The sequence below is a fragment of the Littorina saxatilis genome, linkage group LG1 (assembly GCF_037325665.1).
Source record: "Littorina saxatilis isolate snail1 linkage group LG1, US_GU_Lsax_2.0, whole genome shotgun sequence".
Lineage (NCBI taxonomy): Eukaryota > Metazoa > Mollusca > Gastropoda > Littorinimorpha > Littorinidae > Littorina > Littorina saxatilis.
The window spans coordinates 71539432-71563885 of record NC_090245.1 but is presented as its reverse complement, the minus strand read 5'-3'; the positions used below and the strand labels follow the sequence as shown (position 1 = coordinate 71563885).

At 43.5% G+C, this 24454-nt stretch overlaps 1 protein-coding gene across 2 annotated transcripts in view; it reads left to right on the top strand.

Moving 5' to 3' along the window:
- Positions 1 to 24454, top strand: part of LOC138977712 (unconventional myosin-Ie-like) — a 53804-nt gene that overhangs the window by 5653 nt on the left and 23697 nt on the right. For both annotated transcript variants that reach the window (XM_070350378.1, XM_070350377.1), the window contains exons 3-17: positions 5120 to 5209; positions 6212 to 6306; positions 7223 to 7310; positions 9044 to 9133; positions 9499 to 9576; positions 10623 to 10707; positions 11357 to 11460; positions 12423 to 12555; positions 14258 to 14454; positions 14838 to 15005; positions 16550 to 16720; positions 16989 to 17155; positions 18381 to 18462; positions 19018 to 19124; positions 20068 to 20166. In XM_070350378.1, the coding sequence (XP_070206479.1) occupies positions 5120 to 5209; positions 6212 to 6306; positions 7223 to 7310; positions 9044 to 9133; positions 9499 to 9576; positions 10623 to 10707; positions 11357 to 11460; positions 12423 to 12555; positions 14258 to 14454; positions 14838 to 15005; positions 16550 to 16720; positions 16989 to 17155; positions 18381 to 18462; positions 19018 to 19124; positions 20068 to 20166 (1754 nt within the window). The remainder of the gene's footprint in view (positions 1 to 5119; positions 5210 to 6211; positions 6307 to 7222; positions 7311 to 9043; positions 9134 to 9498; positions 9577 to 10622; positions 10708 to 11356; positions 11461 to 12422; positions 12556 to 14257; positions 14455 to 14837; positions 15006 to 16549; positions 16721 to 16988; positions 17156 to 18380; positions 18463 to 19017; positions 19125 to 20067; positions 20167 to 24454) is intronic.

Sequence of the window (24454 nt, the reverse complement as noted above, 5' to 3'; positions counted from 1 at the left end):
TACTTGGAGGCTAAATTGTGACCACCGCCCCCACCTACCCCCCTCCCCTCCCCCAACCTCAGTTACAACCCCCCCCCCCCTCCCCCCCCACAACCTCAGTTCCCCCCCCCCTTCCATATCCCCTGTCTTTTCAACATCCCACCCTACTGTCTATGTCTGCGTCTTGTCTAGGTATGTACGTGTGTATGCGCTTTGTTGACAAACTCGGTGTATGATGTATACTATGCTGTGTTTATGTGTATATAAAGGAAATAAAATGTTAAAAAAAAAAATAAAATAAAAATAAAAAAAAAAAAAAAAAATGAGTAAACTAGGTGTGTGTACTCCGTAATCTGAGTCTTTGTCGATTTTTCATTTTTGGAGAAGGTGAACTAAAAAGTTCACTCGTACTCTGAATGAAAACATAGCAAGTGAAGACTTAAAAACTTAAGATGTCAAGGGCATTTGAGCTAATCGTTTTGTAGTTGTACTGTTGACCGGGGTGTTGTTTTTTGTACTTTTTAATTTTAGTGAGGAAATGTATGGGTTTTGAATGGTAGGGGGTTTGACTTTGAGTGACTAATGTTGCATCTGATGACATTCAAGCACTCTGCTTTTTCTATAGCTGACAGCTTGCAAAGTGACACATGTGGCCACAAACAGACATAGCAATGTGTTTACTGTTTATTTGTGTGGATGCACACCAGGTGAAGTAAGCATGGCTGCATTGGATGCTCCCTTTGAATTACAGGGGGGGGGGGGGGGAGGGGGTGTCTGTCAATGACCTGCTGTTATACTTCTAATCTGACAACTGACTTGTGTGGGTTTTGGATTTGGTCACAGCATGAAAACAAACACAGATACATGTTTACAAATAGTGACACATGTATTTTTGTACATTAAAAAAAATTTCAACCATGCAAAAACCAGGTCGCCTATTTGCATATGATTGAAGATGAAACTTGCACCAGATAAAACATCATTTAAAGACTTGAAGAAGTGTTTCTCACATGCCCCTGACGGCATTGCTGTGAGGGCGTCAAACTTAGATTTATGTCACTTGAAGAAGGCTGGTTGCTTCATCGAGCAACTTTTTAAAGAGTCTGTGGAAGTCATGATTATGAGATCAAATATGCTATATATCTCACGCCAAATTCTGAATTTTGAAACGTAAGCAGTCAATCTGTTTTTGGATTTTTGAAACACACTTGAGCTAGAACTAGAAGCACACTCGCCAGGGAAGCAGGTGGCTCTTCTTTTTTAATGTCAGCCTTGCACATCATTATGGGGTATTGAAAAACGTGCACCCTTCTTTTGTATTACAAATTCTTAGTGCTAACGTTTCTAGTGTTTTTCTTTGATTTTTTCATGTTCATTTCTGCCTTTGAAGCTAATATATAGCTGTGCGAGCTGGCAGCTGGGTTGTTGACCAGGTTCTTTTACCCTTTGTCGTTTAGATTTTGTTCTGGGTGGGGCAGTGAGAAAGATAGGGTGAGAATGAGAAAATAGCAGCACGCTATTGACACTCAGATAATGAACATTTTTAAACTGCAAAGTTTGTGTTCTTCCCTTCCGCTTTACATTGCAAGCTGCCTACCCGGTAGTTGTTTTCTGGGTCCTGTTCTTTTGCTTAAGCGTTGTTGTTTTTTCTTCAGAATGGGGCACTTAGACTATGAAGAATATGATGAGAATAAGAACATACCAGGCTGCTCCTGAGGTTGAGATATTCAATGATTTTTAAAATCAAACAGTTTAATTGTCAGGCAGCCCTTTATTTTGTCCAAACTTGAACCAATAATGACTTTTTATTGCTGGTTTGAAATTGCTTTGCTCAGTTTGTTTTTGTCAACTCTTAAAGGTACTGAACTTGTCAAATCCAGGTACACGGAGCCCCTGGGGCTTTTAGTCATACCTCAGGCAGCTATCCGTTAGAAGAACTACCAAGTTTCATTGACTTGCACCCAAAGAGTCAAGAACTGCGATTTTTTTTACGAATTAATTTCGTACTCGGACCCGGCTGGTCTTGACCTATTTTTGGATCTAAATTTAGATCAGGTAGATCACCACATCATGCACAAAAAGACACGTCACTAGCAAACTATGTCAGACGTCATCGTGAGTTTGTGTAAAACAAAATGGAGGCGGGAATCACTCAGTTGAATCGAACTCCGACCAAACACCACGTAATAACTAGGTTAATTTATGCACTCGCGTGAACAAGAAACTGTCGAGCTTCACAGATGTCGTCGTTGGGTAGTTTTGGGTGTGTTTTACTACCATAGGAGGATTTTTGAACTGTAAATGCACGCAGCTGCAACAAAAACGCAAAACGAAGGCTGTGAGCTGCACTGTGCCTTTAACAATCATTGAAAAGAACCTCTCAAGTTGCTTTGTTCATTTTTTCTCCCTCAAATTCTTAACAATCAATATTTGACAGGACAGACTTGCATTGAGGAAGTATCTTGACTACAGAGCGGGCGGGGATGTAGCTCAGTCGGTAGTGCGCTGGATTTGTATCCAGTTGGCCGCTGTCAGCGTGAGTTCGTCCCCACGTTCGGCGAGAGATTTATTTCTCAGAGTCAACTTTGTGTGCAGACTCTCCTCGGCGTCCGAACACCCCCGTGTGTACACGCAAGCACAAGACCAAGTGCGCACGAAAAAGATCCTGTAATCCATGTAAGAGTTCGGTGGGTTATAGAAACACGAAAATACCCAGCATGCTTCCTCCGAAAGCGGCGTATGGCTGCCTAAATGGCGGGGTAAAAACGGTCATACACGTAAAAGCCGTGGGAGTTTCAGCCCATGAACGAACAATCAACAACAAAAATGACTTCAGAGCAGTTTTCTTTTTCCTGCTGGAGATTCCATTTTCAAACACAGTACTGTTGCTTTTGGTTGTGACTGTATCCACAATGCGGAAAAGCGAAAGTGAGCGAAGCAAATTAGTGAGTCTCCATCTAAACAAACCACTGATTGGTCAGAAAAGGGACAGGACAACCAATCAACAACCATTTGTGCTACGGCTGCCGAGCACTGACCTGAATAACAGTCGAGTTTTTGAAGTTCCGTTTTCATGTACGTAGTGTCCGTTTGTGACAGTGTTTACACTTCCTACGGTCCGAAAAATCGTGTCCGCGTCCGTAAGTGGCAGGTGTCCGTCCGTTAAAGGTTAGTTATTGTTGAAATCGTGTTCGTTCCATGATAAACTGTCCGTATGTAGCAGGTGGCCGTTACAACAAGGGTCCACTAGACTCAGGTTTTACTGTACAGTGAAACCCACTTTCTAAGACACCCAGAAAAGTGAGAAAAACATGTGTAAAGTTGAGGAAAATCAACAAACAAAATGAACACAAGAATCTGAGAAAATACAAATGAGGGGAAGTATAAGATGGTGAGAGGGGAAGGGAGTGTGCCAAGTCTTAAATCTGCAGACCTTAAAAGGGGGGGGGGGGGTCCACTGTAGTAGGGAAGTATAACGGGCGTTGTGGGTGAGTCTTAAATCCGAGAGTCTTAAAATGGGGGTTCCACTGTACAAAGATGACACTCTTAGTGTCCGGAGAGTTGAGTTGTGTCTGTCACAGTCAGTAAATAAGTGTGCTAGTGACTATGATAGAGACTGGTGGTCCCAGTGTAATAGTGGACAAGTAGTTTGACTAGCCACTTGACCTTCTCCCCCCATGTTTGGACAAGCGCCTGAGATCTCCCTTTGGTTGTTTTAAGTCTTTGCTGGCCTTTTGTCCGTAATCTTACAGACATTTCCACCAGGAGCCCCAGCGGTATGAGTGAGGGACGTTTGCAAACGACAAATTGGACCCCTGTTGAATTTCCCCGTTTCGGCTGCATTGCCTGGTCAATGACAGGAAGGAAAGGAAGTGTGTGTGTGCTTGTGTGTTTGTGTGCTTGTGTGTGTGAGTGTGTGTGTGTGTGTGTGTGTGTGTGTGTGTGTGTGTGTACGTGTGTGTCCAGATATCCAATGCTAGTGAGAGAGGGAGAGAAAGAGAGGATGGTCAAGAAAGAAAAAACATTAGAGAAAAAGTTGTGTTTAATGAACAAGAATAAGTCATTGATGACCACGATGATCATGAATCAGTATGTGTATGTCCCGCAAAGACTAATTAATGCATTTTGTGAGAATCCCATATAATTTAAGACATTGACTGCATCCTTGTTTGCAGAGGTAAAACATCCTTTTCCAAGCATTTCATTGTCACTATTTACTGAGAGAAAATGAAAAGGATATGCTCCTTACACTTCCTTGCTCCCATTGCAACTTAAAAGGGGGGCTCTTTACACGTGTACAATGTTGAGGGGTTTCAACATTATTTGCCAGGTCAACAATGATATTTAAATACTGTCGTAATTTTTTACAGAAATGGGGATTGGATTTCTAATGACTGCCGTTAGTGGTGGTACTGGTAGCAGTACAGGCATTTTTGTGTACTTATTGAGCAGCTTATCCTTTTTATTAATCATTATGTACAATGATAATGACAGTGGTATTTTTTTGGGTAAATATATATAGAGAGAGTTAAGACAGAGACAGTCATTTTTGTTACTGGGGCTAATGACATTAGCATGCTGCTTCCTTTTTATCCAGTCCTCACCCGTCAAGGGAGTAGTGTCTCTCCATTACATATATACAGCGTTTTATACAAGTAAAGGTGGGTGGGGGGGGGGGGGGTGGTTGACAAGAGAGAATGTGTTGCTTGCTTGTTTACATTACATATGATACACAGCTTTTTATACAATTAAGGTGGGGGGGGGGGGGGGGGGGGAGGAGAGTGAGAGTTTGTGTGTATTTTTGCTCAGTGTGAATATTTTGATTGTTTGTTTTGTTTCTTTCGCGAACATTTAATTTAGTACTGTATGTAGAAGAAAACATTTGATTTAGTATTGTATGTGTCGACAAAAATTTGATATTGTATGTAACTGTCTTTGTTTTGGTGAGTACAGAATTCTTTTGGTTTTTTAACTTTGTTTCTTTTCTTTTTGTTTACTAAAAATGTACCTCTCTACTGACCCATACCTGGCTCAGCTAAACATGCAGCTCCCAGACAGATACTTTGAATTGGTTTTTTTATTATGGTTATTATTATTAATCACTTTTTATCATTTCATTGAGCCTTAACCTTATGACTAGACTTACATCGGACCTGTGTTGGTGTCAGTTAATCCTTTCAAGCAGCTCAAGATCTACACAGAACAAGAAATTGATATCTACCAGGGGGCGGTAAGTACACTCTATTTTGAATCTCTTGCAACATGCTAATTAAGTGTCAATTTACAAAGGCTGCGTGATTCGTGAAGAGCTGCATACCAGGAAGTGTCACATTCAATAGAGATTTGAAATTATCATGTGATACCTAATATTGAATGATTAAATTTATGCAAGAATTTAAACGACACAGCAAACTGACATGTATTTTTGTTTAATTTGCTGTGAACTGCTTCTTTTACTGGCATGATCTTAGTTGTAAACACGATAAACTTAGTTGTACAAACAATTTTTCACACAGACAAACACAAGGTTATGTACGAATATCCAGATTCTCTTGTGTGTCATGTGAACACTGGACTCTCTTTCTTCCCGTCTCTGTCTGTCTTTCTCTCTCCCTGTCTCTCTCTCTCTCTCTCTTCTCTCTTATTTATTAATGATAGCAAGAGAGAGAGAGAGCGTGTGCATGTTCTCGACAGATGAGATGTTTATTGACTGTATCTAAGGAAGTGGTTACTGCTTAGATTTTAATGAAGACACTTTCATATATTTATATCCTAGTATAGGCCTAATTTTAGGTTGATTTATAATGTCATCAATTTTAACGTACAGTATTTATGATTAATAATGGACACATGAGTGCACGTATGTGGATTAATGTATGTGAGGGTGAGGCTGTGGATGTGTGTGGTTTCGGACATGTGTGTGCAGATGAATTGTATGTGTTTATATGTTTGAGAATGATGTAATATCTGTGTATATGAGCCAAAAGAATTTTTTTTTTTTGTTCAGATAATAAAGTTGTATTGAATTAAACAGAATTGATTCTCTCTCTCTCTCTCTCTCTCTCTCTCTCTCTCTCTCTCTCTCTCTCTCTCTCTCTCTCTCTCTTTTTTATCACCCTCTCGGTCTTAATCAACCTGTCTCTGTTTCGTTGATTGAGTTGTTTGCCGATTAGAGTGACTGATCCAGTATCAACTGAACCAAGCCCATGATTTTTTGTTTGTTTGTACACAGGCGCAATATGAGAACCCGCCCCATGTTTACGCCTTGGCGGACGACATGTACCGTAACATGATGATTGAAATGGAGAGTCAGTGTGTCATCATCAGGTATTTTATTGCATCCTTGACATCTGTAATTACCTACAAATCTCCACTAGATTTTTGTTTTTTACTATAGCTGTGATTTCATGAATAATGACAATGTAAAAGGGGGATGTTTCTTTCCAATTCCAGTAACTTATACTGTAGTGTAGGAAGGAATTTGTTGTTGTTGTTTTTGTTGTGGTTGTTGTTGTACACAAAGTTGAAGTATTTGTTAAGACCCATCTTATTACAAGACAAGAATGTTAAATACTAAATAGAGGTTTTATCAAAGAGAGCAAGATCAGGCATAAAGTCAGACACAAAGGCAGTTTCTGTCCATTTAATCTTATGACTTCCATACAGCAGTGATTAACTTGTGAAGAAATCCATCAACAGATTCCTGTTGATGTGTGGTAAGAAAATGGTACATTGCAATGCACATGTTACCATCTTAAAGGTCTTTTGAACTGTTTGTATTCATCCAGTATTGCATGAAAATTGTTGCAGTTAGCTCAACTGAATGGTTTGCTTGGACCATATGTGCCTGCAGCTTTGAGCTTTATACGTACATAGTATGAAACCTGTCAGTTATGCTGAATGAAGGAGAGTGCAATGCTAGAATTGACGTACATAGTATGAAACCTGTCAGTTATGCTGGATGAAGGAGAGTGCAATGCTAGAATTGACGTACATAGTATGAAACCTGTCAGTTATGCTGAATGAAGGAGAGTGCAATGCTAGAATTGACGTACATAGTATGAAACCTGTCAGTTATGCTGGATGAAGGAGAGTGCAATGCTAGAATTGACGTACATAGTATGAAACCTGTCAGTTATGCTGGATGAAGGAGAGTGCAATGCTAGAATTGACGTACATAGTATGAAACCTGTCAGTTATGCTGAATGAAGGAGAGTGCAATGCTAGAATTGTTGGTTTGCAGTGGTGAGAGTGGAGCAGGCAAGACAGTGGCAGCCAAACACATCATGAGCTACATCGCCAAAGTGTCTGGTGGAGGCGCCATGGTGCAGGTCAGTCACTGAGGAATACAGTGGAACCCCCCTTTTAAGACCCCCCATTTTAAGACCTCCTTTTTAAGACCCTCTCTCCTCAGATGTTTTGTTCATAGCCTCTATACATTTGCCTCCATATTAAGACTCCCTCCTATTCCAGACCTGATTTTCTCAGATTTTTTAAGGTCTTCAAAGGGGGTTCCACTGTACTTGATTAGTGAAGAGAGGATAGAGACAAAAAGATTGCACAGTCAGTCACTGGGGAATATTGCATAATGCAGACAGATACTTGATTAGTGAAGAGAGGATAGAGACAAAAAGATTGCACAGTCAGTCACTGGGGAATATTGCACAGGGACAGACGAGGGGGGTGTTTCTGGGGTTTCCGGACACCCCCCCCCCCCCCCAGCCAAAAAAAAAAAAAAAAAATGTGTGTGTTTTTTGGGGTTGAGTTTCAATTTTGGGGGTATTAATCAGTGACAAAATCTGCTGCCTGAAACTGGTAATGATCATCCTCAGAATGCACCAGATTGCACCATTTTGCATCCTTTTTTTCAAAATTTTCCGGGGGGGGGGCATGTCCCCGGACCCCCCTAGCAAGCTAGGCGCGCCTCGGCACTTTGCGCCTTCACACCCATATCTTCACAATATACTTTTGGAAACCCCCCCCATAAAATGAACTGATCTGCCCCTGATGCAGACAGATACTTGATAAGTGAAGAGAGGATAGAGACAAAAAGATTGCACAGTCAGTCACTGGGGAATATTGCATAATGCAGACAGATACTTGATTAGTGAAGAGAGGATAGAGACAAAAAAGATTGCACAGTCAGTCACTGGGGAATATTGCATAATGCAGACAGATACTTGATTAGTGAAGAGAGGATAGAGACAAAAAAGATTGCACAGTCAGTCACTGGGGAATATTGCATAATGCAGACAGATACTTGATAAGTGAAGAGAGGATAGAGACAAAAAAGATTGCACAGTCAGTCACTGGGGAATATTACATTATGCAGACAGATACTTGATAAGTGAAAAGAGGAGAAAGAGAAAATTATTGCACAGTCAGTTGCTGAGGAATATTGAGCCCATAACGCATACAGATACTTGAAAAGTGAAGAGAGAAGAGAAGAAAAAAATTTGCTAAGTCAGTCACTGAGGAATATTGAACCCATAATGCAGATAGATACTTGATTAGCGAAGAGAGGAGAGAAACACAATTTTTGCACAGTCAGTCGCTAAGGAATATTGAAGCCATAACGCAGACAGATACTTGATAAGTGAAGAGAGGGGAGAAAAAAAAGATTGCACAGTCAGTCACTGGGAATATTGCATAATGCAGACAGATACTTGTATGTCATCACTGCATAGTGTCCAGTCTACTATACTTGCTGTTTATGCACATTTTTCTATCTCTCGCTCTTTTTTTTGTCCCTCCCTTCCCCTTTTATCTCTCCCTCTGGTCCTGTCTCTCTTTTTCAATGCATAGGATAGTAATAAAGCCTTTTGCATAGTCTTCCTTTTGTGTGTTCAGTCTGAAGGTGAACAATTTCCACAAAAAGTATTGGCAATCACAAGAATGTCATTGTACGTTGGCAGTCGGCAAAATGCTTAAACGTATTTCAAATCATGAAAAGCGTTGCCATCCCTTCAGCAGAGCTGCCAAACTTCTTTCATGGTGGGGGAAAGTTGACTGAAATAAAAACGGAGACAAAATGACTTTGCATTCCAAACGATGTGTTTTGCAGAGAGTGAAAGACGTCATCTTGGAATCCAACCCCCTTCTTGAGGCCTTTGGCAACGCCAAGACAGTGAGAAACAACAACTCTAGTCGATTTGTAAGTAATGGAGCATCAGGCCTGTGTTTCTTTTGAAAGCAATAATTTATTAGCATATGATGGGCATAACATAATAGTGATTTGAGTGCTGATGTAAGGGTGCAGAACAGCAGTAACGCTGCATCACGCAGATAAACATGAGTTGGTGTGCATTATGAGGTATAAATAGATTCCACACCTTTATAGTTTGTGGACGCTAATGATTTTCTGGTATAAGTGCTGAAATTGGCAATGTTCCAAAAGTGTCAATTTGAGCACATCTCAGAGGAGATGTAAGAATTCTGGCTGATTGGTGTGGCATTTGTGTTCATATGACTGACTTGTTTTTTAACATGTCGTAAAGTTATTGATGTTGAACATTACAGGGGAAGTACGTTGAGATCCAGTTCAGTCGAGGAGGAGAACCAGAGGGTGGAGTCATCTACAACTTCTTGTTAGAAAAGGTAGGGACCTGTTAGAAACGGTTGTGGGCCCTATTAGGATTAGGTATCAACCTTTTAGAAAAGGTCAGGGCCTGTTAGAAATGGTAGGGGTCTGTTAGAAACAGTAGGGGCCTGTTAGAAGAGGTAGGGGCCTTTTACAAAAGGTAGGGGCCTGTCAGAAAAGGTTGTGGGCCTGTTAGGATTAGGTATCAGCCTCCTAGAAAAGGTCAGGGCCTGTTAGAAAAGGTACAAATTGTTTCGGCCTTTCAGAACTGGTTACAGCCAGTTAGAAAATGTAGGGGCCTGCTACAAATGGGTTTGGCCAGTAAGCACCGGTTGTGGTCTGCTAGAAAAAGGTAGGAGCCTGTTATTGAAGGTAGGGGGCTGTTAGAAAAGGTTGGGGCCTATTAGAAAGGTAGGGCCTGTTGAAAAAGGTAGGGGGCTGTCAGAAAAGGTAGTGACTTGTTAGAAAAGGTAGAGGACTGCTAGAAATGATGATAGACTGTTGGAAAAGGTAGGGGCCTGTTAGAATAGGTGGAAGCTTAGAAGTTGTTGGGGCCTGTTAGAATAGGTGGAAGCTTAGAAGTTGTTGGGGCCTGTTTAAGATTGTAGGGGCCTGTTAGAAATACCCGGGGCCTTTAACAAAAGGAAGAGACCTGTTATAATTTGTAGGATCCGTTCTGGTGTTCTTAGGCATATTAGTATGACCTGATGGATGAACAAATTTGCTTCTGTTGAACATGTGAGTAATGCTTCATGAGATTGATTGATGTATTTTGCTTCTAGTCTGTGAACATTATGTAGCTTTGGATAGGTTCAGAACAATGTGAAACTTTGCCAGAATCTAGCTCAGGCCATCCTGAAAAATATTGATTATTGATTCATTAAGCACGACAGTGGATTTAATATAATTAAGTGTTTTTTTGGCGAACACTTTTCAGTTGTTTGTAAACTTTTGTGTGTGTGTTCAGTCTACATTCTTAATCCACTCTTATAAGTTTATTCCTCACATTTTCTTAACTTTTTTAGTTTGTTGGTAATCCTTTTTGTGTGTTGTGTGTTTTTAGTCTCGTGTGGTGAGCCAGAACACAAGCGAGCGAGCATTCCACATCTTCTACCAGCTGTGTACAGGAGCCACCAGTGAGATGAAAGGTAACACACATGTTCTTAGGACAGTAAAGATATTGATGACCCTCCTGTTGTGCACTGTACTGATAGATTTGTATTTATGCTTATTCTTAGAATGCAAGAAATATTTGATGGCAAGGCATGACATGTCAAAATGTTCCTGTTGATTTTGTTTGCTTTTTGCTTTTATTCAGTAACAGGAATTACTGAAATGAACCATAAGAGATATTTGTTACTTTATTTGGTATTAGAGTTTGAAGCTGACAGCTGTTGCTTTACTCTTTAAGCAAGCACATCAATGTGCATGATTTGCCTTGGCCATCTTTTGTCTAGGATCATTCTATCAAGATTTTATTTGCAGCTTTGTTACCACTATGATCGCATAATTTTTTCTCGGTATTCCGCAGCACCTTTTATTTTGCATACATTATTAGTTGACATTTTTCTGTTCAGAAAACCTTGACTACAATTACAGACCTTTATTTTGCATACAAAGTTTATCTTTTTCTGTTCAGATAACCTTGACGTGACTACCCCAGACTACTATTACAGACCTTTATTTTGCATACATTATTAGTTGACATTTTTCTGTTCAGAAAACCTTGACGTGACTACCCCAGACTACTATTAAAGACTTTTATTTTGCATACAAAGTTGATATTTTTCTGTTCAGAAAACCTTGGCGTGACTACCCCAGACTACTATTACTACCTGAATCAGAGCGGAACATTCCAGGTTGATGGTACCGATGACAACCAGGAATTCCAGGACACATTGGTCAGTTTGCTTTGTTTGATGATATACAATATGGTTACATGCACAACCTTATGAGTAATTTTCTGCTACTGATATGATAGGGTCCCTGAGACAAACTTTGTTCTTGAAATTCTTTGTCAGTTCTTGGAAGACACGCACGATAAGTAACAGAATTTCATGTGACCCCATTATTCACAATATGTCATCTTCTCAAACTTTGTTTTGCTTTTGACATCAGAGGTTTCACTTTGGAAGAGAGAGTCAAGGAGGGACTTCCTGGTTTGGTTAATGAGTGTTGTTTGTCATTATAAGTGGTGTTTTTGTTTGTTTACATATTTACATTGGGAAAGGAGAGTGGTGGATACTGCAAGAGAACACAATACTGCATTTGGTTGTTCTAGTTCAATGTAACAATGCCAATCATAGGTTTAAGCAGGTTTTGGGTAGTTTGTTTGCTTGTGTTCTCTTTTGTTGCCACATGTTGTTTTGACAGGGCACATTTTTTTTCATGTACAGCTTCCTTTGTGGGTACTTTTAACCTGTAAGACAACAGGAGTGACAGTTAGAGGCTGAAATCACATGTGTGTTACTATTACCTGTGCTGACAGCCATGCAAGTGATCGGCATCGACCTGGACAAACAGCTGACTGTGCTGTCGATAATGGTAAATAGGTGAATGTGACTTGCCTGTGCAGAGAGCCGTGCAGGTGATAAGACCCAACTCTGATGCAAAGTTGACAGACAAAGAGCTGACGGTGCTGTCAAAGGTGGTAAATAGGTGTATGTTACCTACCTGTGCAGAGAGCCATGCAGGTGATAGGAATCAACTCTGACACAAAGTTGATAGTGTTGTCAATGATGGTAAATAAGTGTATGTTACTTACCTGTGCAGAGAGCCATGCAGGTGATCGGCATTAACTCAGACAAACCGTTGATGACGCTGTCGCTGGTGGTAAATAAGTGTAATTTTCTTACCTGTGCAGAGAGCCATGCAAGTGATAGGAATCGACTCAGACAAACAGCTGACGGTGTTGTCTCTGGTGGCGGGCATCATGCACCTGGGCAACATCAGCTTTCAGGAGGAGGGCAACTACGCTGGGGTGGCCTGTGAAGACTGTGAGTCCTTGTGTCTCTTTCACTGCAACATTGTTGATGGGTTATTCTCCAGAGCTGTGTACCATTTTGTGACATGCAATTTCAATCCTTAAAATGATTATAACGTATATTAAATGGCTACTAGAATGTATTCTCTTTACTTTTTTCAATTATGTTCCAGTTAGATAATGATACAGACATGCAACAATTCTAATTCTTTATCTGCTGACCAAGGATATTATATGGAACCCATTCTTATTAATGAAATCAATGTGTATGGTTAAAATGTCTCGGTTAAGTAAAGACATGTCAACTTCATAACATGGTTTCCGCTGGTACACAGCTCTGGAGAATAACCCTGCTATGTATTCATTTGACTAGTGGGAGCCTGGTAGCTCAGTTTGTAGAGCACTCGACTTGTGATTCGCGGGTCAAGGGTTTGATTATGGACCAGGACGGACACAGGTCAGCTTTATGTAAAGAATCAGAGATGATATAAAGGTCCCAATGGTCTGTTCTTACTTAGAGGGGGGTGGGGGGGGGGGGGGGGTGAATGGCAAGGAAAACATGCTGGTATTTCTGACAGATGACCATTCTTTTAATCAGTATTTCCAGATTTTAAGTGGTAAAATACAGGGAATTTCCAGTTTATGTCATCCCTATATATCTTTCTCTGAGAGTGTTTATAAACCTCCAGAGGCAAGTAATATGAAAGGACACCAGCACCACCACCGTCATCATCATCATCACCATCACCAGCACCATCTTCTTTTTCTTCTTCCCCTTCCAGCACCTCCATCAGTTTCAAAAATGGGATATGTCGTGGTCATGGTTACAGACCTGTTTACCCTTACGATTTTGGCGTAATTTATAACAATTTTCTGAACAAAATACGCCATTCCGCTATCCGTGTCAAGACTACGATTTTCATAAATGATAAAAATGTAAAAAAAAATATATATATTTTTTATTTTATTTTTATTAATTCACATGTTTGGCATTGTTTTTTTCAATGGCAAAATGGGGTGAAAAAGCACAGGACTGACCAGAGATCATGTCTGTCTCATGAGACGCTGGAGAGCCTTCTAGTGGTGAAATCTCGCCCTCACTCATTCGGCAAGCGCAAGTACAGTAGAGAAGCGCTTGACACACTGAAAAAGGCCTACTATGAGCAAAAGAAAAAGAATCAGTGATGCATGTGCTTTTGATGTGATCTTCTTTGAAATTATGATGACTACAAAAACTGACTGATGTGTTTTGTTTGTGAATGATGGATATATGTGCATGATTGCGTTTCGCAGACACAGTTGTCATGTGCGTTGTAATTGGCGACGAATGCTAGATGATTACTATTTTTGTGCCAGGATTACTATTTTTGGGGCTGAGCATTACTCCAAAACACTTATGGGGGTAAACAGGTCTGTGGTTAGTACTGTTGTATTGACGCACAAATTGTGATTGTGAGACTGACTGAGTTTCCCTGCTGTACAGTCCTGCAGTTCACAGCCTTCCTGTTTTATCTCCTCGGCACCTCTATCAGTATCAAAAATGTGATATGCCATGGTCATGTTTGGTATTGTTACATCATCATCATCATCATCATCATCAGTCCCCTGACTGTGTGAGTTGTTGGGGGGGGGGGGGGGGGGGACATGAGGGCTGAGGAGGAAGAAACCCTCACACATTGTGACTGTGAGACTGACAGAGTTTCCCTGCATTACAGTCCTGCAGTTCCCAGCCTTCCTGTTCGGAATTGACGCGGAGTTGCTGCGGTCGAAGCTGACGGGGCGCGTGATGGACAGCAAGTGGGGCGGCAAGACAGAGAGCATCGAGATGAAGCTCAACAAGGAGCAGGCCGAGTTCACCAGAGACGCTCTGGCTAAGGCCGTCTACACTCGCGTCTTTGACTACCTGGTGCAGGTACAGTGGAACCTCCCTTTTAAGACCTTCACAAAATCTGAGAAAATCAGGTCCCAAAAAGGAGGGCTTCTTAAAATGGGGGGAATTTTACAGAGGTCATGAACAGAAAGTCTGAGAATCTGGGCCGGGACAAACACGGGTCAACTTGTATGTGCAGACTCAGAGACGGTATCCATGTTTCACCCCCGTGTCACCACTGTGGCACTTAAAAGACCTTGGTCATTCTGCCATAAGTGCAGTTGGCTGATTACACTTAAACATGCACATACCTGGGTAGCGCGACTCTGTTGCTGCTAACTTTCCACTTGGAGGAAGCGACCCAAATTTTCTACCGATTGGACAATAAAGTTAAGAAAATGAAAATTAAAAAAATGATGTTTCAGGCTGTGAACCAGGCTATGCACAGACCAGGCCTGGAGATCAACATCGGAATCCTCGACATCTACGGCTTTGAGATCTTCCAGAAGAATGGCTTTGAGCAGTTCTGCATCAACTATGTCAATGAAAAGCTACAACAGATCTTCATTGAGCTGACCCTCAAAGCTGAACAGGTAAGCTGAACCAGTGGCAACAGTCATGATCTTCACAAAATGGATACAAAGGGAAGAAGTTTGCCCTCATTCAGATTTTGGTTTGAAGACGGTTATACCAGTTTTCTTCTTTTTGTCGATCGCCTTTTACATTCAGATTTCAGCTCTGGAGATGAAGCTGGTGTTCTGCTGTAGAGCCTCCACAGGTCCGTACAGCTTCTCTTGTGGGTTGTCGGCCAGGGCTAAGTCTCACTCCTCAGGGGCTGAAGGCTCCTGCAATCCTGCAGGATGTGGGCTGTATCTTGTTCTGCCTCTCCATAGCGGCACATGGGGGAGCGCACGTGTAGATGTTGATTTTGTCTGTTAGGTTATACCAGTAAAATCACACCAGTCCCTGTCAGTTTGTTAACTGTGAAAGAAAGCTTAGCAAGATCAAAGAAAATCCATGACACTGATGCAAACCGCTATTGACTTGAAAGCTGGGCACAACGCATGCGTGTCTGACAAGTTGAGAAAAGTAATCTACAAGCACAGGGTCAATGTTTAAAGCATCAGTTTACTGGTGATGCATGCATTTATACACATTTTTTGTTAGAAGAGGTTAAAAGCACTTACATTTTCACTCTCACCTGAATAAATGTTTCTGAGATATCATGATGATAACATGACATCATGACAATTCATCTTCAGGGATAAAATTTGTATGCTAATCTGCACAAATACACTTTTAATCTGAAAGTGAGTAATTGAGTGCTTAAAACACAAGAATAGCCAAAGTCGGATGTCCAACTAATGAGGAACCCCCATTTAAGACCTCCAAAAATCCGAGAAAAGCAGGTCTTAAAAAGGAGGGAGTCTTAAAATAGGGCAAAAAAAAAAAAAATAGTCTGTTTACGGTAACCCGACCGACCCTATTTTTTTCGCGCGACCCTAGACTTTTTTTTGGCATTTGGGAAAAAAAAACCAAAAAAACTTTTGGTTTTTTTTGTGCAAAATAACGTAAAAATATGGTGTTTTGGAAGAAAAAAAATAAATAAATAAATAAATCCCGACCTACCGACCCTATTTTTTGGCCTATGTTACCGTAAACAGACCTTTTTTTTTTTTGGCCTAGGGGAAAAGTTACATAGGTTATCAATAGAAATTAGTCAAAGAAAACTTTGGTCTTAAAAGGGAAGAAGTCTCTTTTGTGGGGTCATAACACATCTGTGACGGGCCAGGTATGTAGTGGTATAGAGCCGAGCATTGCACACTGCCGGTCTGGGCTGCGTATACTGTCGTTTCACTTAGATAGAGGTCTAAGGTATTAAACTCGTGTTTGCTTCGAACATACGGATATTAAGAGTTACTTCCAATGCTTAGTACTTTCGTTTGCCAAAGTCGGATCAGAATTCAAAGTGGTTTTGCTCAATTTTTGAGGAAAAAAATGTATCGAAAGCAACCTTTCATAAGTTTCATGGGGGCAGACTCAGGCTGGCCGGAAGATAAGGGAGAGGCAGTGCCAGTTACAATAGTGCTAAAAGAAGGGTTCCACAGTTATAGACATTGTTGTGCTGTCTTTTCAGGAGGAGTACGTGCAGGAGGGCATCAAGTGGACCCCCATCGACTACTTCAACAACAAGGTGGTGTGCGAGCTTATCGAGAGCAAGAACCCGCCCGGCATCATGTGCATACTGGACGATATCTGTAACACCATGCACGCTGTGTCTGAAGGCGCTGATGATAAATTGCTGCAGGTGTGTGTGTGTGGATGTTTGTGTGTGTGTGAGTGTGTGTGTGTGTGCGCGCATGCTTGTGTGCGTGCGTGTGTACGTAAGTGTGCATCTTTGTTTTTATCTCTGTACACGTGTCCTTCTGGATGATAACTGTAACAACATCCACACTAAAGGGGCTGTTGAAAAACTGCTGCATGCGTCTGTCTGTCTGTGTTTGTGAACATACAGGAAAAATGGAAAAAGAAGAATCATATAATGCAAAAATATGACTGTGTACTTTTTATGACAGAAACTGGCTGGCCATGTCGGGACACACAAGCACTACCAAGGGTCCAGTGTGGGGTTTGTCATCCACCATTACGCGGGTCAGGTGACCTATGACGCCGATGGATTCTGTGAACGCAACAGGGACGTCCTTTTCAGTGATCTCATCCAGCTCATGCAGAGCAGTTCAACGTACGTTGGATCTAATTCAGCTGGAGAGGTGTTTGGAGAGATGTTGATATGCAGCTGACTGAAGTAAAAATTGTTGCTTGCTGAGTGACGTAATCGCGTTGCAAGTTATCTCGGAACCCGTCCAGAAAGAGCTAATGACAAAGTCACTCAGCTCATGCAAAACATTCAACGCATATTAAAACTAAAGCTCCATTGTTCACTTTGTGATCATTTAGTTTTGTTTGTGATTGTTTTTACAAAAGAAGGATTTGATAATTTGATAATTAAGCCAAATGTCAACTGAAGTCCTGTTATAAGTATTCTTCCCCTGGGAAGCTGTTTTGACTGAAAGTTTTTAGTTTTTTTAATGTAAAATGATGTCTTGGTGGGAAGTACAGTGGAACCTCTCACAAAGACCCCCCTCTCTAACGACTACCCCGCCACAACGACCCTTTTTTTTTTAACCGATGTGTTTCCTTATATAGTTGTCACCAGTGTAGCGACCACCCCGCTCTAACGTCTAAAGACCGACCTAATTGCTTGTGTAACGACTTTGTCAGACAAAGCCAAGACTCTCAGTCAGCGTAACGCATCACTGACAAACCGGTATAACCAGTTATAACCGTCTCGCGTAAGCAAAGGCACTAAACCGCTGAGAGGTGTGATGGTTGGGTGGGCTGAGTAAACATCACAAACCAATCATCGAGAAAACACTCATGTGACCAACATACACCGTTCAATTCAGTCAGAATAGACAGTCTTTGGACAATTGACTTCAAGACAGCATCATCATATGCTCAGAAACTAACTCTTTTTGCATTGAAACATGCACCAGAACTGGTGGACACCATCAACAATGTCAAACATGAAATCGAAGCAGTTTGCTTGAGGAAACGGTCGTCAGCAACTCAAACTTCTCTGTTTTCTTTTTTTAAGAAAATCTGAGGTGACTTTCTTTGTGGCCCCCTTACCCCGCCCCTCCCTCTGTAAGGACCCCCCTCCATAAGGACCGATTTTTGTCAACATTTTCAAGGTCGCTAGAGAGGGGTTCCACTGTATAAATTATGTACTATTTTTAAGTGCTCTAAAGGGTTTTGTATTTATTTCATTTTATGCAAAAGAATGTATAGTAGATTTATTCAATGAAGTAATGTGATGGTGTTTTTAGTGTGTAAAATGTGGTGGTGTGGTTCTTTCAAGTCAAAAAGCAGTAATGCATAGAAATGCGCATCCGCTTTTTTTTCAGACCATTTATCAGGCAGTTGTTCCCAGATGATCTAAGCCAGCAGACAAGAGGTCGCCCCTCAACAGCAAGCATCAAAATTAAGGTAAAGTAAGGTGAACGTGTAGTAGCCGTACGTCTTCTCTTTGAAAAAGGCTTTCAAGAGCCAGGCATTCGAGATGTCCAAATGGATTTTTTTGTGTGGATTATGCTTTGTTAGAAGCCACTCTCTTTCATGTGACTTGAGACTGCTGATCACTTCCTCGGTGCATTTGCAGCACATGAAGACACGCCATGTCGGCGTAGGAGGAACAAGTAAAAAATGCAGAGGCTTGCAGTGCTACAAGTTCGGAGGACATAGAGATGACTTTAAAAGATTTCATGTCGGAAGTATCGACTATTTTAAAAGCCATAAATGAAAGAGTTTCTTTTTGGGAATGGACAGAAGACAGCCAGGGAGTTGAACAACCGGCGTTAGCTTTTGTTAGGTTTACGATCCCACTTAGTGAATCGCAAACAGTTGCTCTTTTTCAGTATGTGACGTCACTTTCATGGGGTTCATTCAGGACTATGCCAAACAGTGGTTATCACTGGGGTGCTGTCACTGTTGGTGTCATGTATGTCAAAGTAACACGCTGTCACTGTGTGTGTGTGTGTGTAGACGCAGGCGAACAAGCTGGTCGACACACTGATGAAGTGCACGCCTCACTACATCCGCTGCATCAAGCCCAATGAGACCAAGAAGGCACGCGACTGGGAGGACAGTCGGTCAGTTATTCATTTAGTTAGTTATTTTCTAATACATTCAAGACCTCAAAAACCGTGAGAAATTGAAGTCTTAAAAGGGAGGGAGTCTTAAAATAGGTCTTCTTCTTCTTCTTCTGCGTTCGTGGGCTGAAACTCCCACGTACACTCATGTTTTTTGCACGAGTGGAATTTTACGTGTATGACCGTTTTTTACCCCGCCATTTAGGCAGCCATACGCCGTTTTCGGAGGAAGCATGCTGGGTATTTTCGTGTTTCTATAACCCACCGAACTCTGACATGGATTACAGGATCTTTTTCGTGCGCACTTGGTCTTGTGCTTGCGTGTACACACGGGGGTGTTCGGACACCGAGGAGAGTCTGCACACAAATCCAGCGCGCTACCGACTGGGCTACATCCCCGCCTTAAAATAGGTCAATTTACAGAGGTTATAAACAGAAAATTTCACAAAGCAAAGTCTTTAAATTGGGGGGGGGGGGGGGAGGGGGGTGTCTCCTGTATATTTTTCCATTGCTGGTGAAATTATCAGTGTATGACTGTGTAGTATTTTAATACATTTCTGTGGCTTGCATTCAGTGGCAAATACCTATGGAACATTATCCATGTGTTGATGGAAGTATGTGTAATACCTGCAGTAGATTACTGTACTATTGCATTGCGGAATGCAGCATGGGGTGGAGCAGTGGTATGACATAAGCAAAACGTCAGTGAACGCATTGTCTTATATCGTTACAGTACTGCATTGTAACATCATCATCTTTTCATACCTTTTTTCGTTCCATGCTGCTTTTGCTTTTGTTTCCCTTTGTGTTTGTTTGTTTGTTGGTCCTGAAGAAGCTTCTATAAGCGAAAATTTGATTTAGTATTGCATGTGCTGTCCTTGTATTAGTGAGTACAGAATTCTTTTGTGTTTTAACAATGTATTGTTGTGTTGTTGCATTACAGAGTGAAGCATCAGGTGGAATACCTGGGACTGAAGGAGAACATCCGAGTCAGGAGAGCTGGCTTTGCCTACAGGAGAGAGTTTCCCAAGTTCCTCAAGAGGTAATGGTCATACATTTCTCATGCATGCACGCATGCACACACCCACACACACCCACACCCACACACATACACACACACACACACACACACACACACACACACACACACACACACACACACACACATACACACACACACACATTAAATTACATATCTTACCCAACTCACATATAGCAATTAACTCTAGTTCAGTGCTGGTAACGCTGTACGCGTCCCCTTGGTAACAAGGAAGGCGCCTCTAAAAAAAGAGTGACATGAGACCCGTAAGGGTGTCTAAGCCAGCCCGGAAACGAGACTGCCTTCCGTATGCGCGCGCATACACCGCCATATGCAATTCATTCCAAAGCTCAGCGCCAGTGAGACTGGTCGCATTTGATGTACGCTCCGGCTGTTTCAGCCGTTTTGACTTAGTCTTTTGACTTTGTTGTTCCTCTTGGTATCTTCTTGCATCTGGACTTCTCTACTACTGTTGAGGTGAGGTCGTTCTTGTTTATTCTTGATTTTGGCAGCGTTGTTGGCCGCATTTTGGACTTGCAAAAAATTTTTCAAAATTTTTTCGTGAGTCTTTGTTGTGTCATGGCCGACAATGCCAAGAAGAGGTGTACGCCTAAAAAGGTAGCTGCTGCGCCCACTTCTTCTAAAGAATCTTCTAGGAAGACTAAACAATCCGTTTCTGGTGAAGATGCTCTTGCAAAAAAATCTTTTGATGTGTTTGTTGATTTGCCCGCTAAGCTGGTAGACAAGACAGCGGCCATTTTGTCGGCTAAGCCGGTTGACAAGACCGCTCACGTGAATAAACCTGCTAAGGGGGATTCTCCCCCTGTGGTGCCTGGGTTGGCATCCGCTGATGTTGCTGCTTTGTTGTTATCTCTTAGTTCACAGGTGTCTACTTTAGCGGCCGAGATTACTTCGACGAGAGCGGAGCTTCGCTCTCTTCCCTCGGGTGTGGCTGGCGTCTCTTCGCTTGCCAGCGTTCGTTCGTCTCCTGCCACTACAGTCACGAGAGCGGAGGTGCATGCCTCTCAGGATGAGGAGATTGTGCCGTGTCCGCTTTTGGGTTCGCATTCCGGCGTTCCTTCTCGTTCACAAGGTATGTCTGCTGAGTTAGTAACCGGGTTCTCCGGCCAAAACTCGGCACGTGGTCAGGAGCGAGTAGCCTCAGGCGCATGGCGGCCGGGCGAAAGTTCTTATCTCTCGGCTGACTCAACCCGCTTTGGCGGCCTTTCAGTGGGGAGTAAGAGCCCTGGTACACATAAGGAAGTTCCACTACACTCTGCTCAGTCTGGGGACGGGGGCGAGTGTGTGTGGCTTCCGACCCCGCCCTCTGGGCGGGGGGTATACAGTAAAGCTGGTTCTCTGCTGGACGATGGTAGTCAGTACGGGGATCAGCTTCCGGATTGCGCAGAGGTGCAAGACGACTGTTTTGATGACGACGCTTCCGGTCAGGCGGAGGGCGTTGGATTCAATTTGCCGCTTAAGCTGTCTTCGGCTGTGGCCCTGGCTGCTACTACGGCATCTAAGTATTTTGAGGAAGCAGTGGTGGAGTGCAACTCTCAGTTGGTACCTCCACCGTCTGCTCTGGGAGACTTTCGGAGTGCTAAGGACGCTAGGTGTTCGCTCCGTTTCCGTGAGTCTCCTGCGGTGGCGTTTGAGATGGCTACGGTCTTGGCGACTTCGCGCTATCAGACGCTGTCCCAGTTCTCTATGGTGCCGCTGTTGTCACAGCATGGGGTTGCCCCTGATTCGGCTTTGCCGTACCTGGCTCAAGCAGGGCGGCAGGTTCCTGGTTCTGCTGTTCGGAACTTCAAACTTGCTTCTCGGCCTATCAGCTTGGTTGAGTCTTTTTCGTTGCCTAAGGCCGTGCTTCCGGTGACTCCGGAACTGGCCTCCTTGAGAGAGGATGGGTATAGCAAAGACAGATCGGTCCCCTATTCAGAAGCTTCCCTGTTGTCTTTGGAAGAAACAGGGAGGTCTCTCCTGGAACTAGCCTCGGTTTCAGAATCGCTTCAGCGATCATTGTCTCGGTCTATTGCTACCTCTCTGGAACCTTTTGAATTCCGCTTTGATGCCTCGGCAGAGGATGTGACGACTCTTTTGGCTACTTTGGGCAAAGTCACGCAGGAACAAATGCATTTGTCAGCCAGGCTTTACACACATGCGGTTCTCTCCCGCAGAGCGGCCTTTCTTGCTGGCTCCAAGATCAGGGATAAAGGTACGATAGAGTCTCTCAGACTTTCTCCGTTTACGGAAGGGTCTCTTTTGGGCCGGGCGTCGTTTGACGCGCTGGAAAAAGAGACTCATGACGCTAGGGACTTGGCTATTGCTCGTATCGCGCATCAGGGTTTTTCTAAGTCGCAGAGCAAGCCACAGACTCAGGGCAAGACGCAGACTCAGGGCAAGACGCAGACTCCTTCCTTTGGGGGAGGCAAGGCGCAGAGTCAGAGCTCCTCTTCACGAGGCAGGGGGCGTGGTGCCCCTTATCAGAAGAGGGGTTCATTTGGTGGTTCTCGGGGGTCGGGGCGTAAGCCCAACCCCCAATGATGTCTTCCCGAGCTTATGATCCCGTTGGCCCCCACCTTTGTGGTGGCGGGCGGCCCCTCCAGGGCCATCGCTACCTGGACACATTTGGTGTCCAGCGAGTGGATCGTGGGGATAATTTGTTCGGGATTTCGTCTTCTTTGGGCGGAGGGAAAGGCGCCTCTGTCCAGAATTCCGCCGCCTTTTCGGTTCCCGAGAGACCCGGAGGCCAAGGCAGCCGTACAGGGGGAAGTGGCATCCCTTCTGTTGAAAGGGGCTATCGAGGAGGTGCTCGATCAGGGGTCTCCGGGTTTTTACGGGAGATTGTTTGTGGTCCCCAAGGCTTCGGGGACATGGAGACCTGTCCTAGACTTGTCAACTTTGAACAAGTTCCTGCGTGTGGTGAAATTCACCATGGAGACTCCGGCCTCAGTGAGAGAGGCTTTGCGGCCAGGAGACTGGGTCACGTCTGTGGATCTGACCGACGCTTATTTTCATGTGCTCATGCACCCGTCAGACAAGAAATGGCTTCGGTTCCGTTGGGGGGAGAAAATTTTCCAGTTTCGAGCGCTCCCGTTCGGTCTTTCGCTCGCCCCCTGGATTTTTACAATGGTCATTCGTCAACTCTGTGCCCTCGTGAGGCAGGAGGGGGTGCGTCTGAGAGCCTATTTGGACGACTGGCTGATTTTGCACCAGGACCAGGTTCTTTGCAGCAGGCACACACAGAGAGTGCTCAGTCTGGCATTTCAGCTCGGTTTCACGGTCAATCGGGTGAAGTCGGAGTTGGATCCGTCACAGGATTTCTCGTATCTGGGGATGCAGTTCAATACTCTGGATTGGTCGGTTCGCCCGTCGCAAAAGAGAGTGGACAAGTTGCAGGCTTCTATCCGCTCTCTTTACGGAGAGAATCTGTCCACGGCCCGGGAGTTGTACTCTCTGTTGGGTCAGATGGAGTCCATGGCGCCTCTTGTTCCTCTAGGCAGAGTGCACAAACGGCCGTTTCAGGCAGCTCTGCAGGCGCTATGGGACCAAACTTCGCAAGATTGGAATGCTCAGATCGAGTTGGGGTCTTGGTTCAGCCGGACCACAAGTGTTTGGCTTCTCCCCTGGGTGTCGCAGGGCGTTCCTATTGTTCCTCCGCCTCCTCAGAACAATCTGTTCACGGACGTTTCCCTGTCGGGCTGGGGTGCTCATCTTTCAGATCAGACGGCGTCCGGTGTGTGGAACGTCAGTCAGGCCTCTTGGCACATAAACATTCTGGAGCTAGAGGCAGTAGCTCTGGGCCTTCGGGCGTTTCTTCCTCTTTTGGAAGACAGTCATGTCAAGGTTCACACCGACAACATGACTGTGGCGGCTTACTTAAACCGTCAAGGGGGCACTCGCTCTCAGGTTCTGTCGGACAGCGCGTGTCGCTTGCTGACATGGTGCAGTTTGCACAACATTCTCCTGTCAGCGGTCTATCTGAAAGGCACTCTCAATGTCTTGGCCGATGCTCTCAGCAGAGGGAGCAAGATCTTACACTCGGAGTGGACTCTCTCCCACCAGGCTCTGGAGCGCCTTTGGGCGCAAGTAAGCAAGCCTCCCATCGACTTGTTTGCGACGAGATACTCGACTCGTCTCCCTCTTTTCGTGTCTCCGTTTCCCGACCCTCAAGCTTGGGGGGTCAATGCTCTGGAGATGGACTGGACAAATCTGCAGGCTTATGCATTCCCTCCGTTTTGCCTTCTCGGCAAGGTGATAAGAAAAGCAGAACTAGAAGGGCCGGCGTTGG